General features: G+C 43.4%; 1 protein-coding gene across 2 annotated transcripts in view; it reads left to right on the top strand.

Annotated features, from left to right (window-relative positions):
* LOC141148566 (natural cytotoxicity triggering receptor 3 ligand 1-like) overlaps positions 1-23,682 on the top strand; it is a 31,705-nt gene extending 8,023 nt beyond the window's left edge. Inside the window, exons 2-5 of one of the 2 annotated variants that reach the window (XM_073636126.1) lie at positions 8,744-9,073; positions 14,134-14,433; positions 14,678-14,776; positions 18,282-23,682. In XM_073636126.1, the coding sequence (XP_073492227.1) occupies positions 8,744-9,073; positions 14,134-14,433; positions 14,678-14,776; positions 18,282-18,565 (1,013 nt within the window). In that variant the 3' untranslated portion in view covers positions 18,566-23,682. Of the gene's footprint in view, positions 1-8,743; positions 9,074-14,133; positions 14,434-14,677; positions 14,777-18,275 lie in introns of both variants that reach the window. The other variant, XM_073636125.1, reaches the window with a different exon arrangement.
* Positions 23,683-25,020: the final 1,338 nt, after the last annotated feature.

Here is a 25,020-nt window from a genome sequence, read left to right as displayed (position 1 = left end):
TGGAAGCTGATTGGTTTGTATGCAGAGCTGCACCAGATTTTGCACCCTCTGGTTTTAGTAAATCAGCCTCCAAGGCGTTCTATGAATGAGGGCAGTGCCCGCTCACACAGAACCCTCGCTGAACTTTGAAGATTGCAGCCATCACTGCTAGTAACACAGACTACTACCGTGACTGTCAGCCTCCACAGGGGTCTCTTAGGTATGAGATATACATATATAAATTGTTCAAAGCTGGACCAAAATATGGAATAAAGATGATTACTGAACTTCAACTTTTAATATACCATTGAAAATATTTTGTTATATCTGTTTAATACGTGTAAAGAAAAAAAAAACTCTTATGTAATGGCTGATAATCGTCATGTGCTGTGATGAGCTCGGGTTCAGTCCGATCCCAAGTTTGACAGAACCTGGAAGTAAGCTGTCATCACTGGGCTATGTGGCCATATTCGATCAATGGTGTCACAAGCATCATCATTCCTTTGTATTTGTGCAGCTTCGAACTGGGGATTCCCTTGCCAGCAGCTTGGCAATTGCAGCTTGCATCCAGGTTCCACCAAACATCGGTTCGGTTCGGTCCCAACCCAAACCCAAACACAACCTAGCTGTGAACAACTGGTTTGGACTGATCACTGAGATCTTCACTCTGCTCTACAGGAAATGCTGGCAGGCTTCCAGTGTAAATGGGATGTTTTCATTCCCCCAACAGCTTTAAATATATATAGGAAGGAAAGAGCTGTAGTTCAATTTGCACACTCGGCACACCCTGTGCACACGCCTATGGTACTCACGTTTTAGGGATCTATCGCCGCTTGTTTGCCGATTTCCTATCGTAAGATATCTTATACTCTTCTCTCCTGGCATTTTCCATAGTGTTTGTGAGCATGTGAAGCCCACAAGCACTATCTTCCGGGATACGGTGCAGCTGAACGACCAGCATACACCGCCCGTTCTCGCGCATGCGCAGTATGTGCGGCTCGCAGCGCCGTACACTTCTGACGTTGCCATCACAACGGGCGTTGTCATCGGAAGTGCCCACCCCGTTGTGATGGCAACAAATAAATCTCACAATGAAATCTCGCGATGCTGAGCGACGGCGTTCCACACTGATTCCTGGGAATTATGACGCCAAGCTCCCAGGAGACAGTGCGCCACCGGGAAATTACGTCACTAGCCGCAGGTCAACTGCCCCCCTCCCCCAGAAAATGGTGAGCAGGCTGTGCTGATGCCAACCCCCCCATCTGCCATTGCTGCCCCAGGACACAGGACAGCAGTGCCGAAACTGATAGGCTCAGTGAAGGGAGTGACACAGGCAGAGGCGCAGTTGTGGGGGATTTCCACCCCTCCTTCTCCTCCTTGAGCCGAGCATTCACCTGGCAATGCCCTCCTATTGGCTACATTCAGGACCAATGGCTGGGAAACTAGCAGCTAGCGGATTATGGGACATGTAGCACTGGATACCAGCAGGCCCCAGGATGATTCCCTGAGAGGACTGCAGCTCCCAAAATGCGAAGCGGGAAGGGAAAGAGGAAGTGAGGAGAAGAGGGACCATGAGGTAGGAGGAGGGAGTCAGTGATTCTATTATTATCATCCAAGGTAAGAACTTACCTCCAGGTGGGGGGAGTGAGGGGGATGGAGGGGGCAGGGATGCAGGCTTCCTGGCTGCTCCCACCCTCTCCTCCCCTCCACCTGGCTGCTTCCACTCTGTCATCCCCTCCACCTGGCTGCATCCAACCTGTCCTCTCCTCCACCTGGCGGCATCCACCCTCTCTTCCCCTCCACCTGGCCGCTCCCACCCTGTCCTCCCCTCTACCTCGACTCTTCGTTTCTGAACGGCCGTTCGTCAACCAGACATGTTGTGGAATCAGAGGAGATAACGTAGTATTTATTATTGGCCTTGCTTTGACCCAAGTCCAGTCCAGGAACAGGAGGAGGAGGATTTCTTGGACCAAAAATTGGTTGCTTTATTAATAGTAACCAATTATGTCATATGCCTTTGCTGCGGGAGCTCCAGGAGAATAATCCGGATGATTTTCAGAATGGATAAAAAAGTAAATAATAAAAAAATTGTGGAGAATAATACTTGGCTATTTGTTTTACTTCAAATGACAGTCTGGGAGTAGGCAGTTACATTTTATAAAATACAATGTAAAATTAACAAGGGTCACCAACATAGTTGTGTCTTTGATCTTAAAAACTACAGGATAATGGTGTTGTGGTAACTTGCCCAAAAAAAAAAAAAACAAGCATAATAATATTATTCTTGATATCACTAGAAAACAAAAGCCTTTTAAAATACGTTTGGCAGAACTCCATCAGTATCACCAGCAAAGCAGCTTCATTATTATCCCATTAAAGAAGAGAAATGATGCGCTGCATTTGGAGATTTCATAATTTGCTGCGTCATGAATGTTAACCACTTGACGACCGCCTCACGCCGATGTACGTCGGCAAGGCGGCACGGACAGGCAAAATCACGTACAGGGTACGTGATTTGCCTTCCGCGGGTGGGGGGTCCGATCGGACCCCCCCCCGCCGCCCGAGGCGGTCCCGTTCTGTCCCCCGGCGATCAGAGACGAGGGGGAGGCCATCCGTTCGTGGCCCCCCCCTCGCGATCGCCGCCGGCCAATGGGAACACTCCTTTGCTGCTGTATGCTAAACAGCAGCAAAGGAAGTGATGTATTCTCCCCTCGGGTCGGTAGTTTCCGTTCCGGCCCGAGGAGAGACGGCATGTGAGTGACTGCACTAACACACACACACACAGTAGAACATGCCAGGCACACATTACACCCCGATCCCCCCCCCGATCCCCCCCCAATCACCCCCCCCCCCTGTCACAAACTGACACCAGCAGTTTTTTTTTTTTTTTTTTTTTTCTGATTACTGCTGTGTCAGTTTGTGACAGTTACAGTGTTAGCACAGTTACTGTTACCCCCCTGTAGGTCTAGGGTACCCCCCTAACCCCCCCTAATAAAGTTTTAACCCCTTGATCACCCCCTGTCACCAGTGTTGCTAAGCGATCATTTTTCTGATCGCTGTATTAGTGTCGCTGGTGACGCTAGTTAGTGAGGTAAATATTTAGGTTCGCCGTCAGCGTTTTATAGCGACAGGGACCCCCATATACTATCTAATAAATGTTTTAACCCCTTGATTGCCCCCTAGTTAACCCTTTCACCACTGATCACCGTATAACCGTTACGGTTGACGCTGGTTAGTTTTTTTTTTTTTTATAGTGTCAGGGCACCCGCCGTTTATTACCGAATAAAGGTTTAGCCCCCTGATCACCCGGCGGTGATATGCGTCGCCCCAGGCAGCGTCAGATTAGCGCCAGTACCGCTAACACCCACGCACACAGCATGCGCCTCCCTTAGTGGTATAGTATCTGATCGGATCAATATCTGATCCGATCAGATGTATACTAGCGTCACCAGCAGTTTAGGGTTCCCAAAAACGCAGTGTTAGCGGGATCAACCCAGATACCTGCTAGCACCTGCGTTTTGCCCCTCCACCCGGCCCAGCCCAGCGCACCCAAGTGCAGTATCGATCGATCACTGTCACTTACAGAACACTAAACGCATAACTGCAGCGTTCGCAGAGTCAGGCCTGATCCCTGCGATCGCTAACAGTTTTTTTTGTAGCGTTTTGGTGAACTGGCAAGCACCAGCCCCAGGCAGCGTCAGGTTAGCGCCAGTACCGCTAACACCCACGCACACACCGTACACCTCCCTTAGTGGTATAGTATCTGATCGCATCAATATCTGATCCGATCAGATCTATACTAGCGTCCCCAGCAGTTTAGGGTTCCCAAAAACGCAGTGTTAGTGGGATCAGCCCAGATACCTGCTAGCACCTGCGTTTTGCCCCTCCGCCCGGCCCAGCCCAGCCCACCCAAGTGCAGTATCGATTGATCACTGTCACTTACAAAACACTAAACGCATAACTGCAGCGTTCGCAGAGTCAGGCCTGATCCCTGCGATCGCTAACAGTTTTTTGGTAGCGTTTTGGGGAACTGGCAAGCACCAGCGGCCTAGTACACCCCGGTCGTAGTCAAACCAGCACTGCAGTAACACTTGGTGACGTGGCGAGTCCCATAAGTGCAGTTCAAGCTGGTGAGGTGGCAAGCACAAGTAGTGTCCCGCTGCCACCAAGAAGACAAACACAGGCCCGTCGTGCCCATAGTGCCCTTCCTGCTGCATTCGCCAATCCTAATTGGGAACCCACCACTTCTGCAGCGCCCGTACTTCCCCCATTCACATCCCCAACCAAATGCAGTCGGCTGCATGAGAGGCATTTTCTTTATGTCCTCCCGAGTACCCCTACCCAGCGAACCCCCCAAAAAAGATGTTGTGTCTGCAGCAAGCGCGGATATAGGCGTGACACCCGCTATTATTGTCCCTCCTGTCCTGACAATCCTGGTCTTTGCATTGGTGAATGTTTTGAACGCTACCATTCATTAGTTGAGTATTAGCATAGAGTACAGCATTGCACAGACTAGGCACACTTTCACAGGGTCTCCCAAGATGCCATCGCATTTTGAGAGACCCGAACCTGGAACCGGTTACCGTTATAAAAGTTAGTTACAAAAAAAGTGTAAAAAAAAAAAAAAATATGAAATAAAAAAAAAATAGTTGTCGTTTTATTGTTCTCTCTCTCTCTATTCTCTCTCTCTATTGTTCTGCTCTTTTTTACTGTATTCTATTCTGCAATGTTTTATTGTTATTGTTATTGTTATTATGTTTTATCATGTTTGTTTTTCAGGTGTGTAATTATTTATACTTTACTGTTTACTGTGCTTTATTGTTAACCATTGTTAACCATTTTTTTGTCTTCAGGTACGCCATTCACGACTTTGAGTGGTTATACCAGAATGATGCTTGCAGGTTTAGGTATCATCTTGGTATCATTCTTTTCAGCCAGCGGTCGGCTTTCATGTAAAAGCAATCCTAGTGGCTAATTAGCCTCTAGACTGCCTTTACAAGCCGTGGGAGGGAATGCCCCCCCCACCCCCACCGTCTTCCGTGTTTTTCTCTGGCTCTCCTGTCTCAACAGGGAACCTGAGAATGCAGCCGGTGATTCAGCCAGCTGACCATAGAGCTGATCAGAGACCAGAGTGGCTCCAAACATCTCTATGGCCTAAGAAACCGGAAGCTACGAGTATTTCATGACTTAGATTTCGCCGGATGTAAATAGCGCCATTGGGAAATTGGGGAAGCATTTTATCACACCGATCTTGGTGTGGTCAGATGCTTTGAGGGCAGAGGAGAGATCTAGGGTCTAATAGACCACAATTTTTTCAAAAAAGAGTACCTGTCACTACCTATTGCTATCATAGGGGATATTTACATTCCCCGAGATAACAATAAAAATGATTAAAAAAAAAAATATGAAAGGAACAGTTTAAAAGTAAGATTAAAAAAGCAAAAAAATAATAAAGAAAAAAAAAAAAAAAAAAAAAGCACCCCTGTCGCCCCCTGCTCTCGCGCTAAGGCGAACGCAAGCGGCGGTCTGGCGTCATATGTAAACAGCAATTGCACCATGCATGTGAGGTATCACCGCGAAGGCCAGATCGAGTGCAGTAATTTTTCCAGTAGACCTCCTCTGTAAATCTAAAGTGGTAACCTGTAAAGGCTTTTGAAGGCTTTTAAACATGTATTTATTTTGTTGCCACTGCACGTTTGTGCGCAATTTTAAAGCATGTCATGTTTGGTATCCATGTACTCGGCCTAAGATCATCTTTTTTATTTCATCAAACATTTGGGCAATATAGTGTGTTTTAGTGCATTAAAATTTAAAAAAGTGTGTTTTTTCCCCAAAAAATGCGTTTGAAAAATCGCTGCGCAATTACTGTGTGAAAAAAAAAAATGAAACACCCACCATTTTAATCTGTAGGGCATTTGCTTTAAAAAAATATATAATGTTTGGGGGTTCAAAGTAATTTTTTTGCAAAAAAAAAAAACTTTTTCATGTAAACAATAAGTGTCAGAAAGGGCTTTGTCTTCAAGTGGTTAGAAGAGTGGGTGATGTGTGACATAAGCTTCTAAATGTTGTGCATAAAATGCCAGGACAGTTCAAAACCCCCCCAAATGACCCCATTTTGGAAAGTAGACACCCCAAGCTATTTGCTGAGAGGCATGTCGAGTCCATGGAATATTTTATATTGCGACACAAGTTGCGGGAAAGAGACAAATTTTTTTTTTTTTTTTTTTTTTTTGCACAAAGTTGTCACTAAATGATATATTGCTCAAACATGCCATGGGAATATGTGAAATTACACCCCAAAATACATTCTGCTGCTTCTCCTGAGTATGGGGATACCACATGTGTGAGACTTTTTGGGAGCCTAGCCGCGTACGGGACCCCGAAAACCAAGCACCGCCTTCAGGCTTTCTAAGGGCGTGAATTTTTGATTTCACTCTTCACTGCCTATCACAGTTTCGGAGGCCATGGAATGCCCAGGTGGCACAAAACCCCCCCAAATGACCCCATTTTGGAAAGTAGACACCCCAAGCTATTTGCTGAGAGGTATAGTGAGTATTTTGCAGACCTCACTTTTTGTCACAAAGTTTTGAAAATTGAAAAAAGAAAAAAAAAAATGTTTTTTCTTGTCTTTCTTCATTTTCAAAAACAAATGAGAGCTGCAAAATACTCACCATGCCTCTCAGCAAATAGCTTGGGGTGTCTACTTTCCAAAATGGGGTCATTTGGGGGGGTTTTATGCCACCTGGGCATTCCATGGCCTCCAAAACTGTGATAGGCAGTAAAGAGTGAAATCAAAAATTTTCACCCTTAGAAATCCTGAAGGCAGTGATTGGTTTTCGGGGTCCCGTAAGCGGCTAGGCTCCCAAAAAGTCCCACACATGTGGTATCCCCATACTCAGGAGAAGCAGCTAAATGTATTTTGGGGTGCAATTCCACATAGGCCCATGGCCTGTGTGAGCAATATATCATTTAGTGACAACTTTATGAAAAAAAAAAAAAAAAAGTGTCACTTTCCCGCAACTTGTGTCAAAATATAAAATATTCCATGGACTCAATATGCCTCTCAGCAAATAGCTTGGGGTGTCTACTTTCCAAAATGGGGTCATTTTGGGGGGTTTTGTGCCACCTGGGCATTCCATGGCCTCCGAAACTGTGATAGGCAGTGAAGAGTGAAAGCAAAAATTTACACCCTTAGAAATCCTGAAGGCGGTGCTTGGTTTTCGGGGTCCCGTACGCGGCTAGGCTCCCAAAAAGTCCCACACATGTGGTATCCCCATACTCAGGAGAAGCAGCTGAATGTATTTTGGGGTGCAATTCCACATAGGCCCATGGCCTGTGTGAGCAATATATCATTTAGTGACAACTTTTTGTAAATATTTTTTTTTTTTTTTTTTTTTGTCATTTTTCAATCACTTGGGACAAAAAAAATGAATATTCAATGGGCTCAACATGCCTCTCAGCAATTTCCTTGGGGTGTCTACTTTCCAAAATGGGGTCATTTGTGGGGGTTTTGTACTGCCCTGTCATTTTAGCACCTCAAGAAATGACATAGGCAGTCATAAACTAAAAGCTGTGTAAATTCCAGAAAATGTACCCTAGTTTGTAGACGCTATAACTTTTGCGCAAACCAATAAATATACGCTTATTGACATTTTTTTTACCAAAGACATGTGGCAGAATACATTTTGGCCTAAATGTATGACTAAAATTTAGTTTATTGGATTTTTTTTATAACAAAAAGTAGAAAATATCATTTTTTTTCAAAATTTTTGGTCTTTTTCCGTTTATAGCGCAAAAAATAAAAACCGCAGAGGTGATCAAATACCATCAAAAGAAAGCTCTATTTGTGGGAAGAAAAGGACGCAAATTTCGTTTGGGTACAGCATTGCATGACCGCGCAATTAGCAGTTAAAGCGACGCAGTGCCAAATTGGAAAAAGACCTCTGGTCCTTAGGCAGCATAATGGTCCGGGGCTCAAGTGGTTAATTCTCCATTATGAACGCTAGTTTACAAGACCGACCGCTTCTGGCTCTTCCTTGCTTCCGAGCATGCGTGTTTGTACGTGTTTGAAAATCCAACAACAGACATTTGTCCGCGGAAAATTTATAAGCCTGCCATCCAACATTTGTCCGCGGAAAATCCAACAATTGTCCGATGGAGCGTACAAACGGTCGGATTTTCCGCCAACAGCCTGTCATCACACATTTCCCGTTGAAAAATCCGTGTGTACGAGGCTTTAGTGTGACAGGATGCGACAATAATTAAAGTCCCTCTTATATGTTTCACACATTTGCAAACCCTGTAAATAACATCTTCATTCCTGTTGTATCCTGTCAGGCTACGTTTGTGAAAGAATAAGGAAGCCAAATGCACTTTTTGGTGTGTTGTCATACAATACTATATGTGCATATTTGTCTGTGACTAAATGAATGGGCAACCACTAACTAAGGGGAGTAAGCTAGAGCAGCACCTTCTTGGAACTGTATCACCCTATTACTCTTTTTATTTGCCATTTTCGTAGTATGAATGGAAATGTAACCAGCAATGTTTGTAACCTGAGAATCTTCTTACCACCTGCCATGGCCTTCAGCACGTGATCCTGTTCCTTTGGTTGAGCACCGGCAAAGTGAATCAGTGACAGGCGACAATCACATTTCTGTTTTTTTGTTTTTTTCACTTACAAGGAAAACACTATAGATACAGATATAAATATTAGAATGTTATGTGTAATCTACAATATTTCTCCTTCTCACTCTCCTCACAGGTGCAGCGATGGAACTTTACATTTCTCCTACTCAGCGGACATTTAGAGGCTCTAATATTGTTCTTGGTTGCACCTTCTCAGTGGATAACCCTTCTGTGGGACCTTCATTCTTTATTATAAAATGGTACTTCAAGAGTAAAGAAATTCTGACATATAACAATGAAGGCCTCAGTCTGCAGCCTCGGATGTCTTTCAATGACCAAGCCGCAAGAGATGGAGATGCTTCTCTATATATATCTAATGTATCAATCTTTGATGATGGGACCTATACATGTTCTGTGAAGTACAACATGGAGAGGAAGGAGAAGGATACCCAGCTGCAGATAATGGGTAATAATAACCATAATGGTAGTGCAACCTAATATGTATAAAGAAGGCATGTAGGCACTGATGGATTGACAAAGACCTCCACAAGATAGGGTCCTGCATCACACAAACTTACTAGTAAACTAACACAGCAGAAATGTGGTGTATGGTGGTGGGGTCTTGGGAAGTAGCTGAAGGTTTTTTTGTGCTTTCAGGTAGAGGGGTGGAGGTGGGGTTGCCACCTCATCCCCTTTGAATTACACAGGTTCTGAGGCTAATTAAATGCAGATAAGGCAACAAGTGAGTTTAATTACCACCTTAAAGTGGAGTTCCACCCACTTTTACAACTCTTCAGCATCCCTCACTAAACTGTGCACTGTAAACGAATTGGATATTTTTAAAAAAAATTTCTCAGCACCTACTGTATATTTGCTGTATTCATTTTTCACTTCCTCCTCCCTGGCTGCGTCCCATCACATCATTTCCTGTTTGCAATGCGGGGTGGCAACTTCCTCTGAAACTGCCGTTGCTATGGAAACCTGACCTGAAACCTATTACACTGCTTGTGCTGCACTGAGCATGTGCGAGATCTGCAAGGATGAGATCCAGGAAGAAATACAGTCTGGCTTTAGATGCCCACACTTAAGATGGCCACGGCCTGCTGTAAGTTTATAAAATAACAAACTACTGCTATAAACTAACAAAACAGACCTTAGTTTACAGACTAACGTTACTAGAATACATTAAGCTTGTGTATTATAAGGGTATTTTTATTTAAAAAGTATAAATTCGGCCGGAACACCACTTTAATCAGCCACAGAACCTCTGTAATTAATATGTGTTCGGGTTTAAAGGGATGAGGTGGCAACTCTAGGTGGAGGGCTGGGGGTCACAAGAGCCTGTGTTAGGTTCTTTGGTAATCTGAGCAAATTTTATGAAAAAGGATAAAGCTCACTCTCTTTGAGAGTCTCATATGTGTGTCATAAAAACTGCCTTCCCCGATTCGATGCCTCTGAACTGGTGGGACATCCCTTTAATCTAGGACACATATTAATTCCACAGGTTCTGAGGCTGATTTAATGCAGATAAGGCACCAAGTGAGTTTAATTACCACCTTAATCAGCCACAAAACCTGTGTAATTAATGCGTGTCCTGGATTAAAGGGATGATGTGGCAACCCTAGTAGGGCACCCGTACAGGTTTCTTTTCTTCTATAAAAATAGCTACAGAACCTGCATTGCAAGTTAACTGTAGGCAGTAGCCAGCAAAGCATAGTACACATTGAACTTTGTGACTACTGCTTCATTCTGCCAGTGAGGAAGTCATTTTGACTTAAAATGGCTAGCAAATGGCTGGGCTGGAAGCAAAGGCTGTTTTCAAAGGGGAGAGGATAAGCAGATGGTGTGTGTTAGAGAGCAGCTGCCCTAGTAGAATAATGCATGGGGACTGTACAACTCCACAAATAACCACCCTGATTCCACCCAGCTATAACCGTCTGATCAATCATGCTAGTAAAGAAAACCATGAAACCAAAGTGTAGAAAATTATGCCCGTGGCCCCTTAGTTGAGTTTGAAACAAATATGATAACCTTTAACCTTTGTTGTACCACAACGTTCACATTAAACACACAGACCAGTGCCACCGTTAAAACTTTAACCAAACCACCTGCTCATTCTTTCAAGATTCAAGCACCAAGTAACTGTACCAACCACCAGGTACCACCATAAACAGTGTCCACCCACACCTGTGAGGTGACATTACTCCAATAAAGTTAAAGCCATAAAAAAGCGAAGGAGGGGAGCAGCAGAAATATTCTGTGCCTTATATTGTACTAATTCAATTAAAGCCGTGAACCAAGGAAGACCATGTAGAAAGGAAAGGAGGGGTTGGTTGTAGGGGATGACGAGTCATGGTTAACACCGTGTCCCTAGCAAAGGCTTACCAGTTATGGTGCATATGTTATAAGGTGCAAAATCAGCTACTCATGCCCCTCACATGATGGTACTCTGTACAAATACATAATGTCACCTGCAGGTCTTTCATCCAACAAGGTAGTTGATGCATTTCCTGAGTCCCCTTGCTCTTTGGACCCCTCTGTTGAACCCCACCACACTGCAGAATCCTTCACAGAGACCATGTGCGTAAAACAGCATTTCTTTATAGACCCAGGTGTCCTGTACAGCTACAAGGACATGGCTCGGCATTTGGCCTGATTGAACCAGCTTCTTTTTTAGAAGCATTTTTTTAACAATTTGTTCGTTTGTGAATATGGCTTTTTATTTTGTTTTGGATTGGCCTAAGTTGTGGACCTCACTTTTCCTGAGCGCACTGGTATTCTCCTTGCCCTAACTGTGCATTGGCTCCCCCTCTGTTTTGATTCTCAGCTTTGGGTTCCCTTACATTGTCTGTCTCATCTTCTGGGACCACTTAGCTCTGTGTAATCCTTAGCTTGTCTATTGACTTTCACCAGTGAGACCATCTCAGGAACCTTATTTTTGGAGTGCCTCTCATCACAAACTTGCAGGTGGCTCTGAGTATCTTCTGCCATGCTTGCTTCTGTGTTTAGATCTAACCCAAGCGGTCGGCATTTTTCCATGGGTGTTGCTGGTTGCTGGTTAGCTCACTAGAAAGTATAGCAAAGAGTGCAGGTGAGTAATCCAATACCCAGTGGGCATAACTGCATATCATTGTGTTTATTCTAGGTGAGCAGAAGGGTCACAGGGTGGGATTATTGTCCAATACCCTGAAAGCAGAGTCAATGCAATCCAGTGTCTATTTCTGTAATATGGCGGTGAGATGGTGTAGCTTTCACCATAGCAGTGAGTGAACATTTTTCAATGAGAAAACCCCTATTTTTAACATTCCTAGACTGTACAAAGCAGCCTTTCTCAACCCGGGTACTTTGTGACCCTAGGGTGGTCCCCCCCATCTCATGCACCACCAATGTAAAGAAGCATTTTTCTGACCACCAATTTAAGTCGACATTGCTCCACTGAGCAACAATGTGAGAGAATGCATACATTTTTACTATCTGTTTTACTCTTCTGGCTATGTTTAGTATTTGCTTAAATTCATTATTATTACTGAGAATACTTTTGTCAAATAGAGTGATTCAAGGTGTCAAATACATCAAGCACACCACAGTCTTTATTCTTTTTTCCTTATATCTCAACCCATTGTTCTTGCTAATGTACCCTGCACTGAAAATATAGTAATTATTAGTAGGGGTCCCCTCAGACAAAATAGTTATTTTAAAGGTTCCTCCATGGTAAAACAGTTGAGAAAGGCTGGTGTAGAGTATATGTTAAATTGTACATCTAGTCTTAACACTATTTTAACACAAACAAATTTGAAGTTGTTTTAAATGTGCTATGTAAATGTTTAAAGTGATAATAAAGGCTCAAATTAAAAAAATAACAAACATGTTGCTGCTCCTCTATGCCAATTCTTCACTGGCTTCCCCTACCCCATCGTATAAAATTCAAAATGCTAACCACAACATACAAGGCCATCCACAACATCGCCCCCATCTACATTACCAACCTTATCTGCAGATATCACCCAAATCGTCCCCTCCGCTCCTCCCAGGACCTCCTGCTCTCTAGCTCCCTTATTACCTCCTCCCATGCTCGCCTTCAGGACTTCTCCAGAGCCTCTCCCATCCTCTGGAATTCCTTGCCCCGGTATATCCGATCAGCCCCTACCCTGTCCACCTTTAGGAGATCCCTGAAAACTCACTTATTCAGGGAAGCCTATCCCACACCCGCCTAACAACCCCATCAAATCATTCCCTGCATCTATTACCTTTTGTACCACCACCCCCTCCCTTTAGAATGTAAGCTCTACGAGCAGGGCCCTCCTGTCCCTTTCTGTATTGAACTGTACTGTAATTGTGCTGTCCCCCCTCTACATTGTAAAGCACTGCGTAAACTGTTGGTGCTTTATGAATTGTGAATAATAATATTAATAATACCTGCTCTGTGCAGTAGATTTGCACAGAACAGCCCTGATCCTCTTCTTCTAGGGTCTTCCACGAGTACCTCCCCCTAGCTCACTCCTGAGCCCCACTGGCTGTGTCCATAGACAAATACAGCTCTATTATGCAGCTCTCCCCCCAGCCCTCGCTAACTACCTGAGCCAGATCCCGATCCACCAATGTTCAAGAGAGCAGCTGCTGTGATTGACAGCAGCAGGAGCCAATGGCTCCCAATGCTCTCTCTGAGACAATGAGGAAGCCGAGAGCCGGGACAGCAGCTGCTCTTGTGCACTTTGCTAGATCGGGATCAGGCTTAAGTAAGTATTTGGGGAGGGGGCCAGGAGGAGAGCTGCGTAGTTACGTTTTTTTACCATCATGTATATAATGCATGAAGGTAAAAAACCTTGAGCTTTTACAACCACTTTAAATATGCCCGCAAATTGTGACATCGTAACACAATCAAAGAGTGACCACACAATACAATAAACTAAAATAAAGGGGGAGAAACACCCCTGAATGGTTAATATGTACAAATAAGTTAAAATTGGCCACTAGAAAACATACCAAATACACAGGACTTAATTTTTGCATAGACAAACCCTCTTTGGTGAATTGAACAAGAACACCTTTGTTACTTAGTAAACAATTTTGCATATAGGGCAGTAAGTCCCACATAGTAGGTATTTTCCTTTATCTTGGCAGTATCAATTCCCTCTACGCATTTCATGGGATTTAGCTCAGGTTTCTATCCCCCTTGTATTGTGTGGTCTTTCTGGGGGCACCTTAAAAGTTCGTTTTGAGCTTAGGTGATTTTAGGATCTACATTATTTGGATGTGGTGTCTCCTTTGGTTTGTATGGAGCTTCCCAAAATGTAAAAGGGTTTATACTTTTTATATATGAAAAAACTGGAACCCATCTCACCTTGTAGGACACTTGTATCAATCAATGTCATGAATGTAATAACGAAGTGTAACCAAAACTATTACTTTTCCTTTTTTTTACTGTTGGAGCGATAGGATTTTTGTCAGGTTTTCATTGATGGTCTTATAAAATGTGTTCTGTTTTTAGATGTAACTTAAAAACTGACAATATTTTCTTCTCAATAGCTTCACCAAAAGTCCTGATAACAAATAAAGTTGTCACTGAGAATAAAGCAAGCACCATGACCTGCACAGCCACCGAATTCTTCCCCCCAGATATCAGGGTTACATGGCTCAGAGATGATCAACTTCTACAAAACTCGGAAATGGGTGAAATCACACCAAATGATGACTGGACATTTAGCGTGAAGAGCACTGTAATAATTACACCATCCGATGATGACCGGGAACGGATCTTCTCTTGTAGAGTCCAACACGCCTCCCTGCCAGAGCCTAAAAGGGTGGATTTCCAACTAGACATCAAAAGTATGATTGATTATTCTTTTATGTGTTCACTATATGTTGTATGCTATAGAAATGTACAGTAGATGTGATCCTGATTATGAGTCCAGAAAGAAGAGACTGGATGGGATTTTCATTTTTTGCTAAAATTTTGGAAGTACTCCTAGACTTGCACTCTAGTGGTACTAACTTACATCTTTACATAAACATACCAATTGGGTTTCTAGATTTTATTATTGTTTTATCTCTTGCATTTCTTTATTTTCAGAAGACATCAACATTGGAATGTATTTGGGAATAGCTGCTGCTGTTTTTTTCTGTCTATTAACTGTTCTGGGAATTTGGTGCTATAGAAGAAGCAAATCAGGTACGTATTTGTTTTGCCTTGTGAAAATATACTGTATGTCTCAAGATATACATCAGCCTTTAGGATGTTTAGAAAATATAGTCTTTTAAACATAGTAAGGTGTAAAAAGGGTATTTTTAATGGATTAAATGTGTAAAAAATTTGTACAGACAGTTATACAGGTTCAAAGGCACAGAGGAAACCAGTAAATATATCCATATACAGCCAATCAACCCTAAACCGTCTATCTGATGCTCCTGTTCCCCTGACGACATGGATTGACACAAAATGCGTAGGGAGGGGCTTGACTGGTGACGTCATCACGCCCCCCAAATGGTTGTCGGTGTGGCATCTATACTGTGTGCCAGTGGCGGCCCGTCCATTAGGGGGTGCCACCCCCCTACTCCATGCGCCCAATCCTTAATCTACATGCAGGGTGCCGGACGCATGGACTCCAATGTTTTTGTTTTGTTTTGTTTTTTTTAGAAGCACTTGATTTGAGGGTCTTATTGGCTTCAAAAAGGGTGGGCTCAGGGTTGGCTGGCTGGGGGAGAGTTGGCTTTCTTGGCTGGGGAGCCACGGGCCACCCCCCCACCCAGTAAATTGAGCACCAGCGGCCACTGCTGTGTGCTGATTTGTCTTAATGTGTTAGTCTGTCAGACACGAGTAGAGGAGAGCCGATCAGCTGCTCCTCTGACAGGGGGGTCTGTGCTGATTGATTATCAGTGCAGCCCCCCCGAGGATGCCCACCCAGGACCACCAAGGATGCCCACCACTTGTAATCACCAGGTATGCCACCCATGGCCACCGGGGATGCCACACTGTGCCCAAAAATAATGCCAGTGCCCATCACTAGTGCCTGCCAATCAGTGATGCCCATCAGTGTCATCTATCAGTGTACATCAGTGCCATCTAACTGTGTACATCAGTGCCCATCAGCGCTACCTATCAGTGCCCAACTGTGGCCATCAGTGCCACCTATCAGTGCTGCATATCAGTGCCCATCAGTGCTGCCTATCAGTGCTGCATATTTAGTGCCCATCATCAGTGCCCATCGGTGCCACCTCATTGGTGCCACCTCATCGGTGCCCATCAGTGCCACTTTGTCAGTGCAGCCTCATCAGTGCCCATCAGTGAAGGAGAAAACTTACTTATTTACAACATTTTGTAACAGAAACAAAAACAAAATTTTCGGTCTTTTTATATTTGTTTAGCAGAAAATAAAAATCCCAGAGGTGATCAAATACCACCAAAAGAAAGCTCTATTTGTGGGAACAAAATGATAACAATTTAGTTTGGGTACAGTGTTGCATGACCACGCAATTGTCATTTAAAAAGCAACAGCGCTGAAAGTTGAAAATTGGCCTGGGCAGGAAGGGGGGAAAGTGCCCAGTATTGAAATAGTTAAAATAGTAAGTAGAAGTAAATAGTTAATTTGGAGCAGCTCGGTCCAAACTGTTTAACCTTCACTTCTAGCTGAAATTCAGAATTAACGCTTTCTTTCAGATTGTAGAAAAAATTGATTATACCATATATAAACTCTAAAAATCACGTAAAATGCCAACACAGTGACAAGTGTATTAATCTTCTCCTAAATACAAATATATCTACATAGCTACGTTTGAGCCGAACTCCAAGAATTCAGCTGCATTGTAAAATGTACTGAATTATTAGGGGTTAAGACATTCTAACAAGGGGCATGCCACCTCATGGACGTATCACTTTAATTTACAGTTGACATCTTTACTGGGCGGCGGGAGTACAGCTATTGCTATACTTCCGGTGTTCCAGCGCTGGACCTTCTGGTCTCAGCAGCTGTAGAGTCCCATGAAGCCACTGTGGCCACTCCTATCAGTCTTGCTGCCTCTTCTTTCTGCATCTTCCCCAATGTGGTTTCACTGCCTCCTCTTTTTCCCTTCTCTCTCTCCCTCCATCCAGGGTCTATTCTTAGGAGCAGTCTCCTCTCTTCTTTCATTCACAATCCAGTCCTGCTGCCTCCTTTTTCTGCATTGTTCCCAATGTGCTCTCACTGCCTCCTCTCTCTTCTTCCTCCAGGGTCTATTCTTAGGAACTGCCTCCTCTCTCTCTTTCTCCCCCGCAATCCAGTCTTGCTGCCTCCTCTTTCTGCTTCCACTCCCATGTGGTCTCACTGCCTCCTCTCTCTCCATTTTCTTCACAAACCAGTCTTGCTGCCTTCTCTCTGCCTCCTCTCGCTCACTCCTCCAGGGTCTATTCCTAGGAACTGCCTCCTCTCTCCCTCAACTCCTCAATCCAGTCTTACTGTCTCCTCTTTCTGCTTCCACCCCAGTGTGGTCTCACTGCCTCTTCTTTCCATTTCATTAAAAATCCAGTCTTGCTGCCTTCTCACTGCCCCATCTCTCTATATTCTTAGGAACAGTCTCCTCCCACTATCTCCTCCACATTTTAGTCCTGTTGCCTTCTCTTTCTGTATCCTCTCGATTGTAGTCTCACTGCCTCCTCTCTATCCCTCCAGGGTCTATTCTTAGGAGCTGCCTCCTCTCCCCTCTCCTCTACAATCCAGTCTTGCTGCCTCCTCTTTTTGCTCTTTGCTTTTACCAGTGTGGTCTCACTGCCTCCTCTCTCCATTTTCTTCACAATCCAGTCTTACTGCCCTCTCTGCCCCCTCCCACTCCCTCCTCCAGGGTCTATTTCTAGGAACTGCCTCCTCTCTCCCTTAACACCTCAATCCAGTCTTACTGTTTCCTCTTTCTCCTTCCACCCCAGTGTGGTCTCACTGCCTCCTCTCTCTCCCTCCTCCAGGATCTATTCTTAGGAACAGTCTCCTCCCACTATGTCCTTCACACTTTAGTCCTGCTGCCTTCTCTTTCTGCATCCTCCCGAATGTAGTCTCACTGCCTCCTCTCTATCCCTCCAGGGTCTATTCTTAGGAGCTGCCTCCTCTCAATCCCTCCAGGGTCTATTCTTAGAAGCTGCCTCCTCTCTATCGCTCCAGGGTCTATTCTTAGGAGCTGCCTCCTCTCAATCCCTCCAGGGTCTATTCTTAGGAGCTGCCTCCTCTCTATCCCTCCAGGGTCTATTCTTAGGAGCTGCCTCCTCTCTCCCTCTCCTCTACAATCCAGTCTTGCTGCCTCCTCTTTCTGCTTTTACCCCAGTGTGGTCTCACTGCCTCCTCTCTTCATTTCCTTCACACTCCAGTCTTACTGCTCTCTTACTGCCACCTCTCTCTCTCCCTCCTCCAGGGTCTATTCGTAGGAACATTCTTCTCTTTCCGTCTACTCCACAATTCAGTCATGCTGCCTTCCTACCTACCTCTGCAAAAAACATCTTCTCACCCACCTCACAATTGTGTATCATTGTCTCATTGCCTCCTCTTTCTATCTTTCCTCCACAATCTAGCCCGTTGCCTCCTCTCCTTCCCCTCCACAATACATTCTTGCTTCCCCTTCCTCTCACAATTAAAGTTCAAAGTGCATATTTTTGTTTAATGTTATAGGTACTGATTCTGTGTTTTAGATGACTTTATTGGGTAACTTTGTAGTTCCAGCGCCACATCCACAAACTGTACAGCATCCAGAGTACATTGAAGTGGATCAACGCTGTACACCTGAAGAGCCGGTTCAACCATCTACACACGAAGAGCATAATATGATAGATTGCCAACATCAGCATCCTCCCCAGGAGGCTAATATGGAAGAGGAACCTGGTGACATTAGACATAATCATAGGACTTCCACAGATCTACACTTACCACCCACAGGAGAGTTAAATTCTGAAGAACTGGATGAATTTGAGATAATAGATAGTTCAGAGGTGCCTTATTATCCATAGATGATGAACCTCCAGGATTATCCTTCATGTCACAATGTGGCTGAGCAGAGAAGAGTCTGGGGATACTATAAACCATGAAGATTTCACTCATCATCATACACAACAATCAGTTGGACCACACTAGTGAAATCAGCTAATTAATTGAGTGTATTTTCCCATAGATTCATCCCCATAACATGCAAAAGCCTTTGGTGGATCTCATTACATTAGAGCATTAATACCATAGAAGCTTCCTATTAATAATGTTCTATCCAGTGCTTCTCTATCTAATAAGTGTGGTCCTCTTTTGGGGGGTTATGAGGAATTCCGTCCACAAAATGGGAATTGCACCAAACCTATCGGTAAATAGGAGAACCAGAACTAAGTGGAAGAGTGGGATGGGTAATAAGGTTAGCACTGCCTCCAGCCAAGACAAGGGCCACTGTGAACAGAGGGGATTCCCTTCCTGGGAAATTAACCACTAATCTGATCAAAGTAATTGGAAGCAGAGGAGGAACTATTGCAACCAGCATAAAACATTAACCATACCATAAGTATATAGATGCGCAGCAGTATAGAAATAATACAAACTTCTATATCTAGGAAAAGATTAAAAACAGTATGCATATCTAATGTACAACCCGATTATATCAGCAATGGGCCTGATAGAAGTCCTGGTGGAATTGTGCCCATATACTGTACCCTGATATATATAGTTATTTATAGAGATACCTTCAGATGAATATTGCAGCAAAGACCCATTGCATGGGCCCCTGAGGATGATGCAACATCTGTCTTTGTATTGGAGACCTGAAGACATGATCTGTGGTGCTGAGGAGACCCTCCAGCCTTTACCCAACCAGCCTGGAATGCAGTCCTAGTTATCTGGCAAAATTGTCTCTTCTGCTTTGATATTAGTAGCATGGACAAATCTGCCAACACAAGTCTTGAGGAATCTACATAATATATACCTTGGCAATTATCTTCTACTGCAGAACAAGGGTGCATTTCCCTACGCACCAAAAGCCATCGGTATAAAATATAACCTTTATTAAGGACTTTTTATAAAATGTATAAATAACTGTGTTTTTTTATTTTAAGGGAGTTTTTTTTTTTACTCCAGATAAAAAGAAAAAGAGGTACATCTATACCCAATTGATTCAAACAATGGCAACTATTTATTTTCCTTGACATACAGTATATGTGGCATAATGTAAAGCCTCTATAAAAAAATAACCACTTGGCAATGAATGTACAAGAAAGCTCAGTAGCTAAATAAACCTCTCTATTTCCTATAATCCCTCCATACAACTGAACTGAGGTACTATTTGAAAACCACCATATATATCTTGCAGTATTCGAATCACCTTTCCCAATAAACCATGTTTAACCCCAAAATGTAATTCCAAAAAAGTGTTCTCAGATAAAAGACCCTGCATGTTTCACTCAAACAAGAGCTTCGTCAGGGGTGTAAAAGAGGGGCGTGGCCAAGAGCGGCATGTGAGCGGACGTGTCTCACAGATCTCCCTCCTGAGACAGGGAGCAGTGATCTCTGTCATGTTACAAGGCAGAACGGGGAAATGCCTTGTTTACATAAGCATCTCCCCGTTCTGAGGCTCCGTGACACGATCGCCGGGACCTCGACAGACATTTAGTCCGCGGGTCCCACAGGCACAGTCACGCTGTAGCGCCGCCAATTAAAGGGGGCGTACAGGTACACCCATATACCCAACGCTGCCATTGTGCCGAAGTATATCAGCGCGCAGCAATCAGCAAGTGGTTGAAGGATTCATCTCCTGGGCTTACTCTATGTTATTATGCAAAAGAGGATACCGCGCTAGAAAAAAAATTAAGTGAATAAACTTGTAGAGAAGCAGCAACATACAGTGCGATAACACAGAGGGGTTGGTTTACTAAAGGCAAAAAGACTGTGCACTTTGCAAAGTGCAGTTGCCCTCTGCAAGTGCAGTTGCTCTAGAGCTTAGTAAATGAGGTAAGGCTTCACCTTGCACAGAGTACCTAATCACATGCAAGGAAAATAAAAAAAAAATGAATTTTTGCTTGAACATGATTGGATGATGGACGTCAGCAGAGCTTCTACTCATTTACTAAGCTCTGGAGCAAGTGCACTTGCAGAGTGCAACTGCACTTTGCCTTTAGTAAATCAACTGTCTTTTTCCCTTTAGTAAATCAACCCCAGAGAGTCCAATAAAATAAAAAATAAAAAAGCTGCGCTAAAAATTTTCGCTGAATATGTCCACAAAAAATGACATGGAGACAAGGAAATCCTTTTAAAGTATTTGAGGCCTTAATACCACCGCAGTGTTGACACACAAACAAGAAAAGTGCCCGACCACCGTAGCTGTAGATTCTGTATACCAGACAGCAAGCTTAAAAAGCAGATGGCTATAACCCAGCCTAGGCCTTTTAGCTTGCGGATGACCACAATAGGGACGGTGATTTGGATGGTGCAGATCGCTCCCTTTGTCCCGCTAAAGTGTCCGTACACTCAATTGGGTGCTCAGGAAAAGAGAAAACTGGCCATAGTGTAATATAGTCTGAACATCGTTTAATAAAACAAAGTAATGCACTTACAGTTAAAAGAAGATAACATCGTATAAAAGAATGCCGGCCGGCATAAGCAAAACAGAGCCCGTCCTCCTACTCCGATCACGTGGTGACGTCACTACATACCTTCGTTCAGACGCGTTTCGTCATCAGCAGAAGTCAATGGGGTTACTCTATGTTATTGTCTGAATTCCTGGACGGCTTCCCATCCAGAGCTGCATCCAGGTGGGAGGATGATGTGGGCACTTTCAAGGAGGATCAATGGAAGGGAGGTATCGCAGGCCATACAAATGAGTTCTCTCAGTGACTCTGACAGTAGAGGGCAGCAGATTCCTACATAAGCATAGCAGACACACAAACTAGAATACTGATATCCGATCGTTTAGGAAAAGTATGGATTCAAGAAGTAAATGAATTGCACATTGACTCACCTTTGTTGGGTGACACGTTGTGGGAAGCCCCGGGATCATTTGCTCTTCTGATTATAATATGGTTTTGAATTGCCTTTTGTTTAAGGCTTGAAAGCTAGAGTCCAGGCAGATATAATAGACACAAGTGAATGCAGCGTTGTAATTATTAATACCTTTATAAATGTATTTTTAAAATGGAAACAGTGTAAGTACCTGAATGTGACCTGGTATTAGCCTCTTAAAATCCATGTACAGCAGAACACAGAATGGGAGAATTAGAAGCAGCACAAGGAGACAATCAGTTCATATGCTGACAAGAAGCATATGGATAGGAGGAGAAAGCCGAATGACAGAGAGATGAGCTAATGACTGCTTCTCCTTTCACTGTCCAACCACAGGCTGGGGGTGGATCTAAGATGACCTGGGCTCAGAGGAAGTGGGTAGAATGATGTTGGCCTTCTGACTGAGGGAATTTAGTGGCAGAAAACTACAAGGGAAATCATTGGGCTGAAGCTGAATACTGCAGCAAAAGCTGATTTTGATATTTAATCTTTTAATGGACTATTCATTTTGGCTGGGGTTCTGCTTTAAAACTGAACTCCAGGCAAACCGCTAAATACACAGATGAAATATTTATATGGAAACAGTCTGGGGCAGGGATATGCAATTAGCGGACCTCCAGCTGTTGCAAAACTACAAGTCACATCATGCCTCTGCCTCTGGGTGTCATGCTTGTGGCTGTCAGAGTCTTGCTATGCCTCATGGGACTTAAAGTTCTGCAACAGCTGGAGGTCCACTAATTGCATATCCCTGCTCTAGGGATTTGTATTTCTGTCCTTTCAGTAATAAAATTTACACTGCACTGCCTAACAGTACAGCATACCTCCCAACATTTTGAGAGGGGAATGAGGGACACCTACTTGCAAATGTATGTAGGCATAGGACACGCCCCCTGCCACACCCCCTTAAAGGAGAATTAACCCAAAAAAAGGTTAATAAAATCCACAAGGACTTTTTTTTGCCACTACTATTCCTTTATATTGGCTTTTAACATTTACAAATGCAGCAATTTAGAATTTGGATAAAAGGTTTAGCACTGGGAAACACTTTTTGAAAGATAAAATGTGCATTTTTTTATACAACTATATAGATCAGACCAAAATGAGGGACAAATGAGGAGGAATAAGGGACAGAGGGACAGTCTCTCGGAATCAGGGTCAGTCCCTTGAAATCAGGGACAGTAGGGAGCTATGGTACAGCCCTGTGAGTACAAAAGTCCTGCAGTTTAGTAACACTTACAGGTTTTGTCCCTCCCCCAGTCTGTAACTGAATAGACACAACAGACTGATGAACTCATCTCTCTGCCACTCTGTTCTTTTCTCCTATCAGCATGTCTCATGTTAGCACCTAAGAACTTCAGCACAACTGATTAGCTCCTTGTGCTGCTTCTCCCTTTCCCAGTATGAGTTCTGTTGCATAGGGCATGCAAGAAGCAGATACCTGAAAAAATGCAGGTACTTGCACTGCTTGCATTCAAATAATAACAAAATAAATAAAATAAATGTAATGAAGGTTTTATGATTACAAATCTGCATTAATGCATGTTTTTATTTGTGCCTGAAGTTCAGATTTAACTGTGCTCACCTGGTGGAGTAACATGTTATATTGATATGTTTACAAGTTATACATGAATCATTATAGTATAGGTAAGTATAGTAGTGTAGTGTAATATAGGTAAGTATACAATATTTATTTTGGAAAATGAAGATTTTATACAAGGTGCATCCATAGCACTCATCTTACAGCAGTCTTACACCCAACATCAAAAATATAAAATATTGCAGCTTACCAATCATCAGATGTGGTGGCTGCATTCATTTTCTTATTTTAGGCTTTTTTCCCCCGTGTTTTCCCCTGGTAATCTGGCCAATAAGGCTGGATTCACACCTATTCATTTTTAGTGCTTTTTGCATTTTGCAGATTTGAACTACAGTCCATTTAACACGGTTTCCTATGGAACACATTCTGTAGTGCAAATCTGCAAAATGCAAAAAGCACAAAAAATGCGTCGGTGTGAATCCAGCCTAACACACCTCTTGTATTAGAGTGTCCCCACGCTGGATGAAGGAGCACAGGGGGCACCTCTGGACAGCAGCATTGTCAGTCTTGGGGGGGGGGGGGGGAATGTTAGGTGTATTAGCAAATTTAGGTACACTAACAAATTGAAGCCAAGCTCCAGCTCTCACTTTATAATCAGTTTTCCCTCCCTTCTAGAATGTAAGCTCTAACGAGCAGGGCCCTCTGATCCCTCCTGGATTGATTTGTATTGTACTTGTACTGTCTGCCCTCATGTTGTAAAGCGCTGCGCAAACTGTTGGCGCTATATAGATCCTGTATAATAATAATAATTACAGCAGTTGTCTTTCTTTTGTGATAAAGGTTTTATGTTAATTAAATTGAAGCTGATAATTTTAAGCACCCCTGTCAATAGTAAATGGTTTGTCTCAACCCTGTAACTGCTACATCCGTAGGACGGCTTCTTCTGTTGCAATACAGTGCCTTGAAAAAATATTCATACCCCTTGAACTTTTCCACATTTTGTCATGTTACAACCAAACATGTAAATGTATTCCAGGGGTCTCCAAACTTTCTAAACAAAGAGCCAGTTTATTGTCCTTCAGACTGTAGGGGGGTCGGACTGTGACCAGTGGTAGCGGAAATTTTCCTGGCATCAGTGGAAGTAAACATCACCACATTTGGTTTTTGGGGGTGGTATAGTGCCCCAATTATTGGTGTCAGTGGGAGATATTCTGCTTCATTGTTGGTGTCAGTTGACAGAATAATGTCTTGTATCAGTGGGCGGAGTAGTGTCCCAAGGGCCAGATAAAGGCAGGCAAAGGGCCACATTTGGCCCCAGGGCCACAGTTTGGAGACCACTGTGATAGACCAACACAAAGTGGAACATAATTGTGAAGTGGAAGGAAAAAAATAAATGGTTTTCCAAGTTTTTTTTACAAATAAATATCTGTAAAGTGTGATGTGCATTTTTATTCAGCCCCCTTTACTCTGATACCCCTAACTAAGATCTAGTAGAACCAATTGCCTTCAGAAGTCACCTAATTAGTAAATAGAGTCCACCTGTGTGTAATTTAATCTCAGTATAAATACAGCTGTTCTGTGAAGCCCTCAGAGGTTTGTTAGAGAACCTTAGTGAAGAAGGAGGATGTAATGTGCAGCACAGAGTAAAGAGTGCAGTGGTCAGAAGGATGTAACAAACAGCACAGTATAAAGAGTGTAGTGGCCAAAATGATATAAGGTATAGCCCAGAATATAGAGTGTAGTGGTCAGAAGTATGCGATTTATTACAGATTGCAGGTGTGAGGATACAAAGTGCTGATATCCAAGAAAAGCAAGGGTGACCACATCTGTGTAGCTGTACAAAGGAGACTGGACCCAAACTAAGTGACAATATAATAAGATGTATTAATAACACAGCAA

The sequence above is a fragment of the Aquarana catesbeiana genome, linkage group LG06 (genome assembly GCF_042186555.1).
Source record: "Aquarana catesbeiana isolate 2022-GZ linkage group LG06, ASM4218655v1, whole genome shotgun sequence".
NCBI classification, from domain to species: Eukaryota; Metazoa; Chordata; class Amphibia; order Anura; family Ranidae; genus Aquarana; species Aquarana catesbeiana.
Note: the sequence above shows the minus strand (reverse complement) of the source record. Positions and strands in the feature narration are given on the sequence as shown.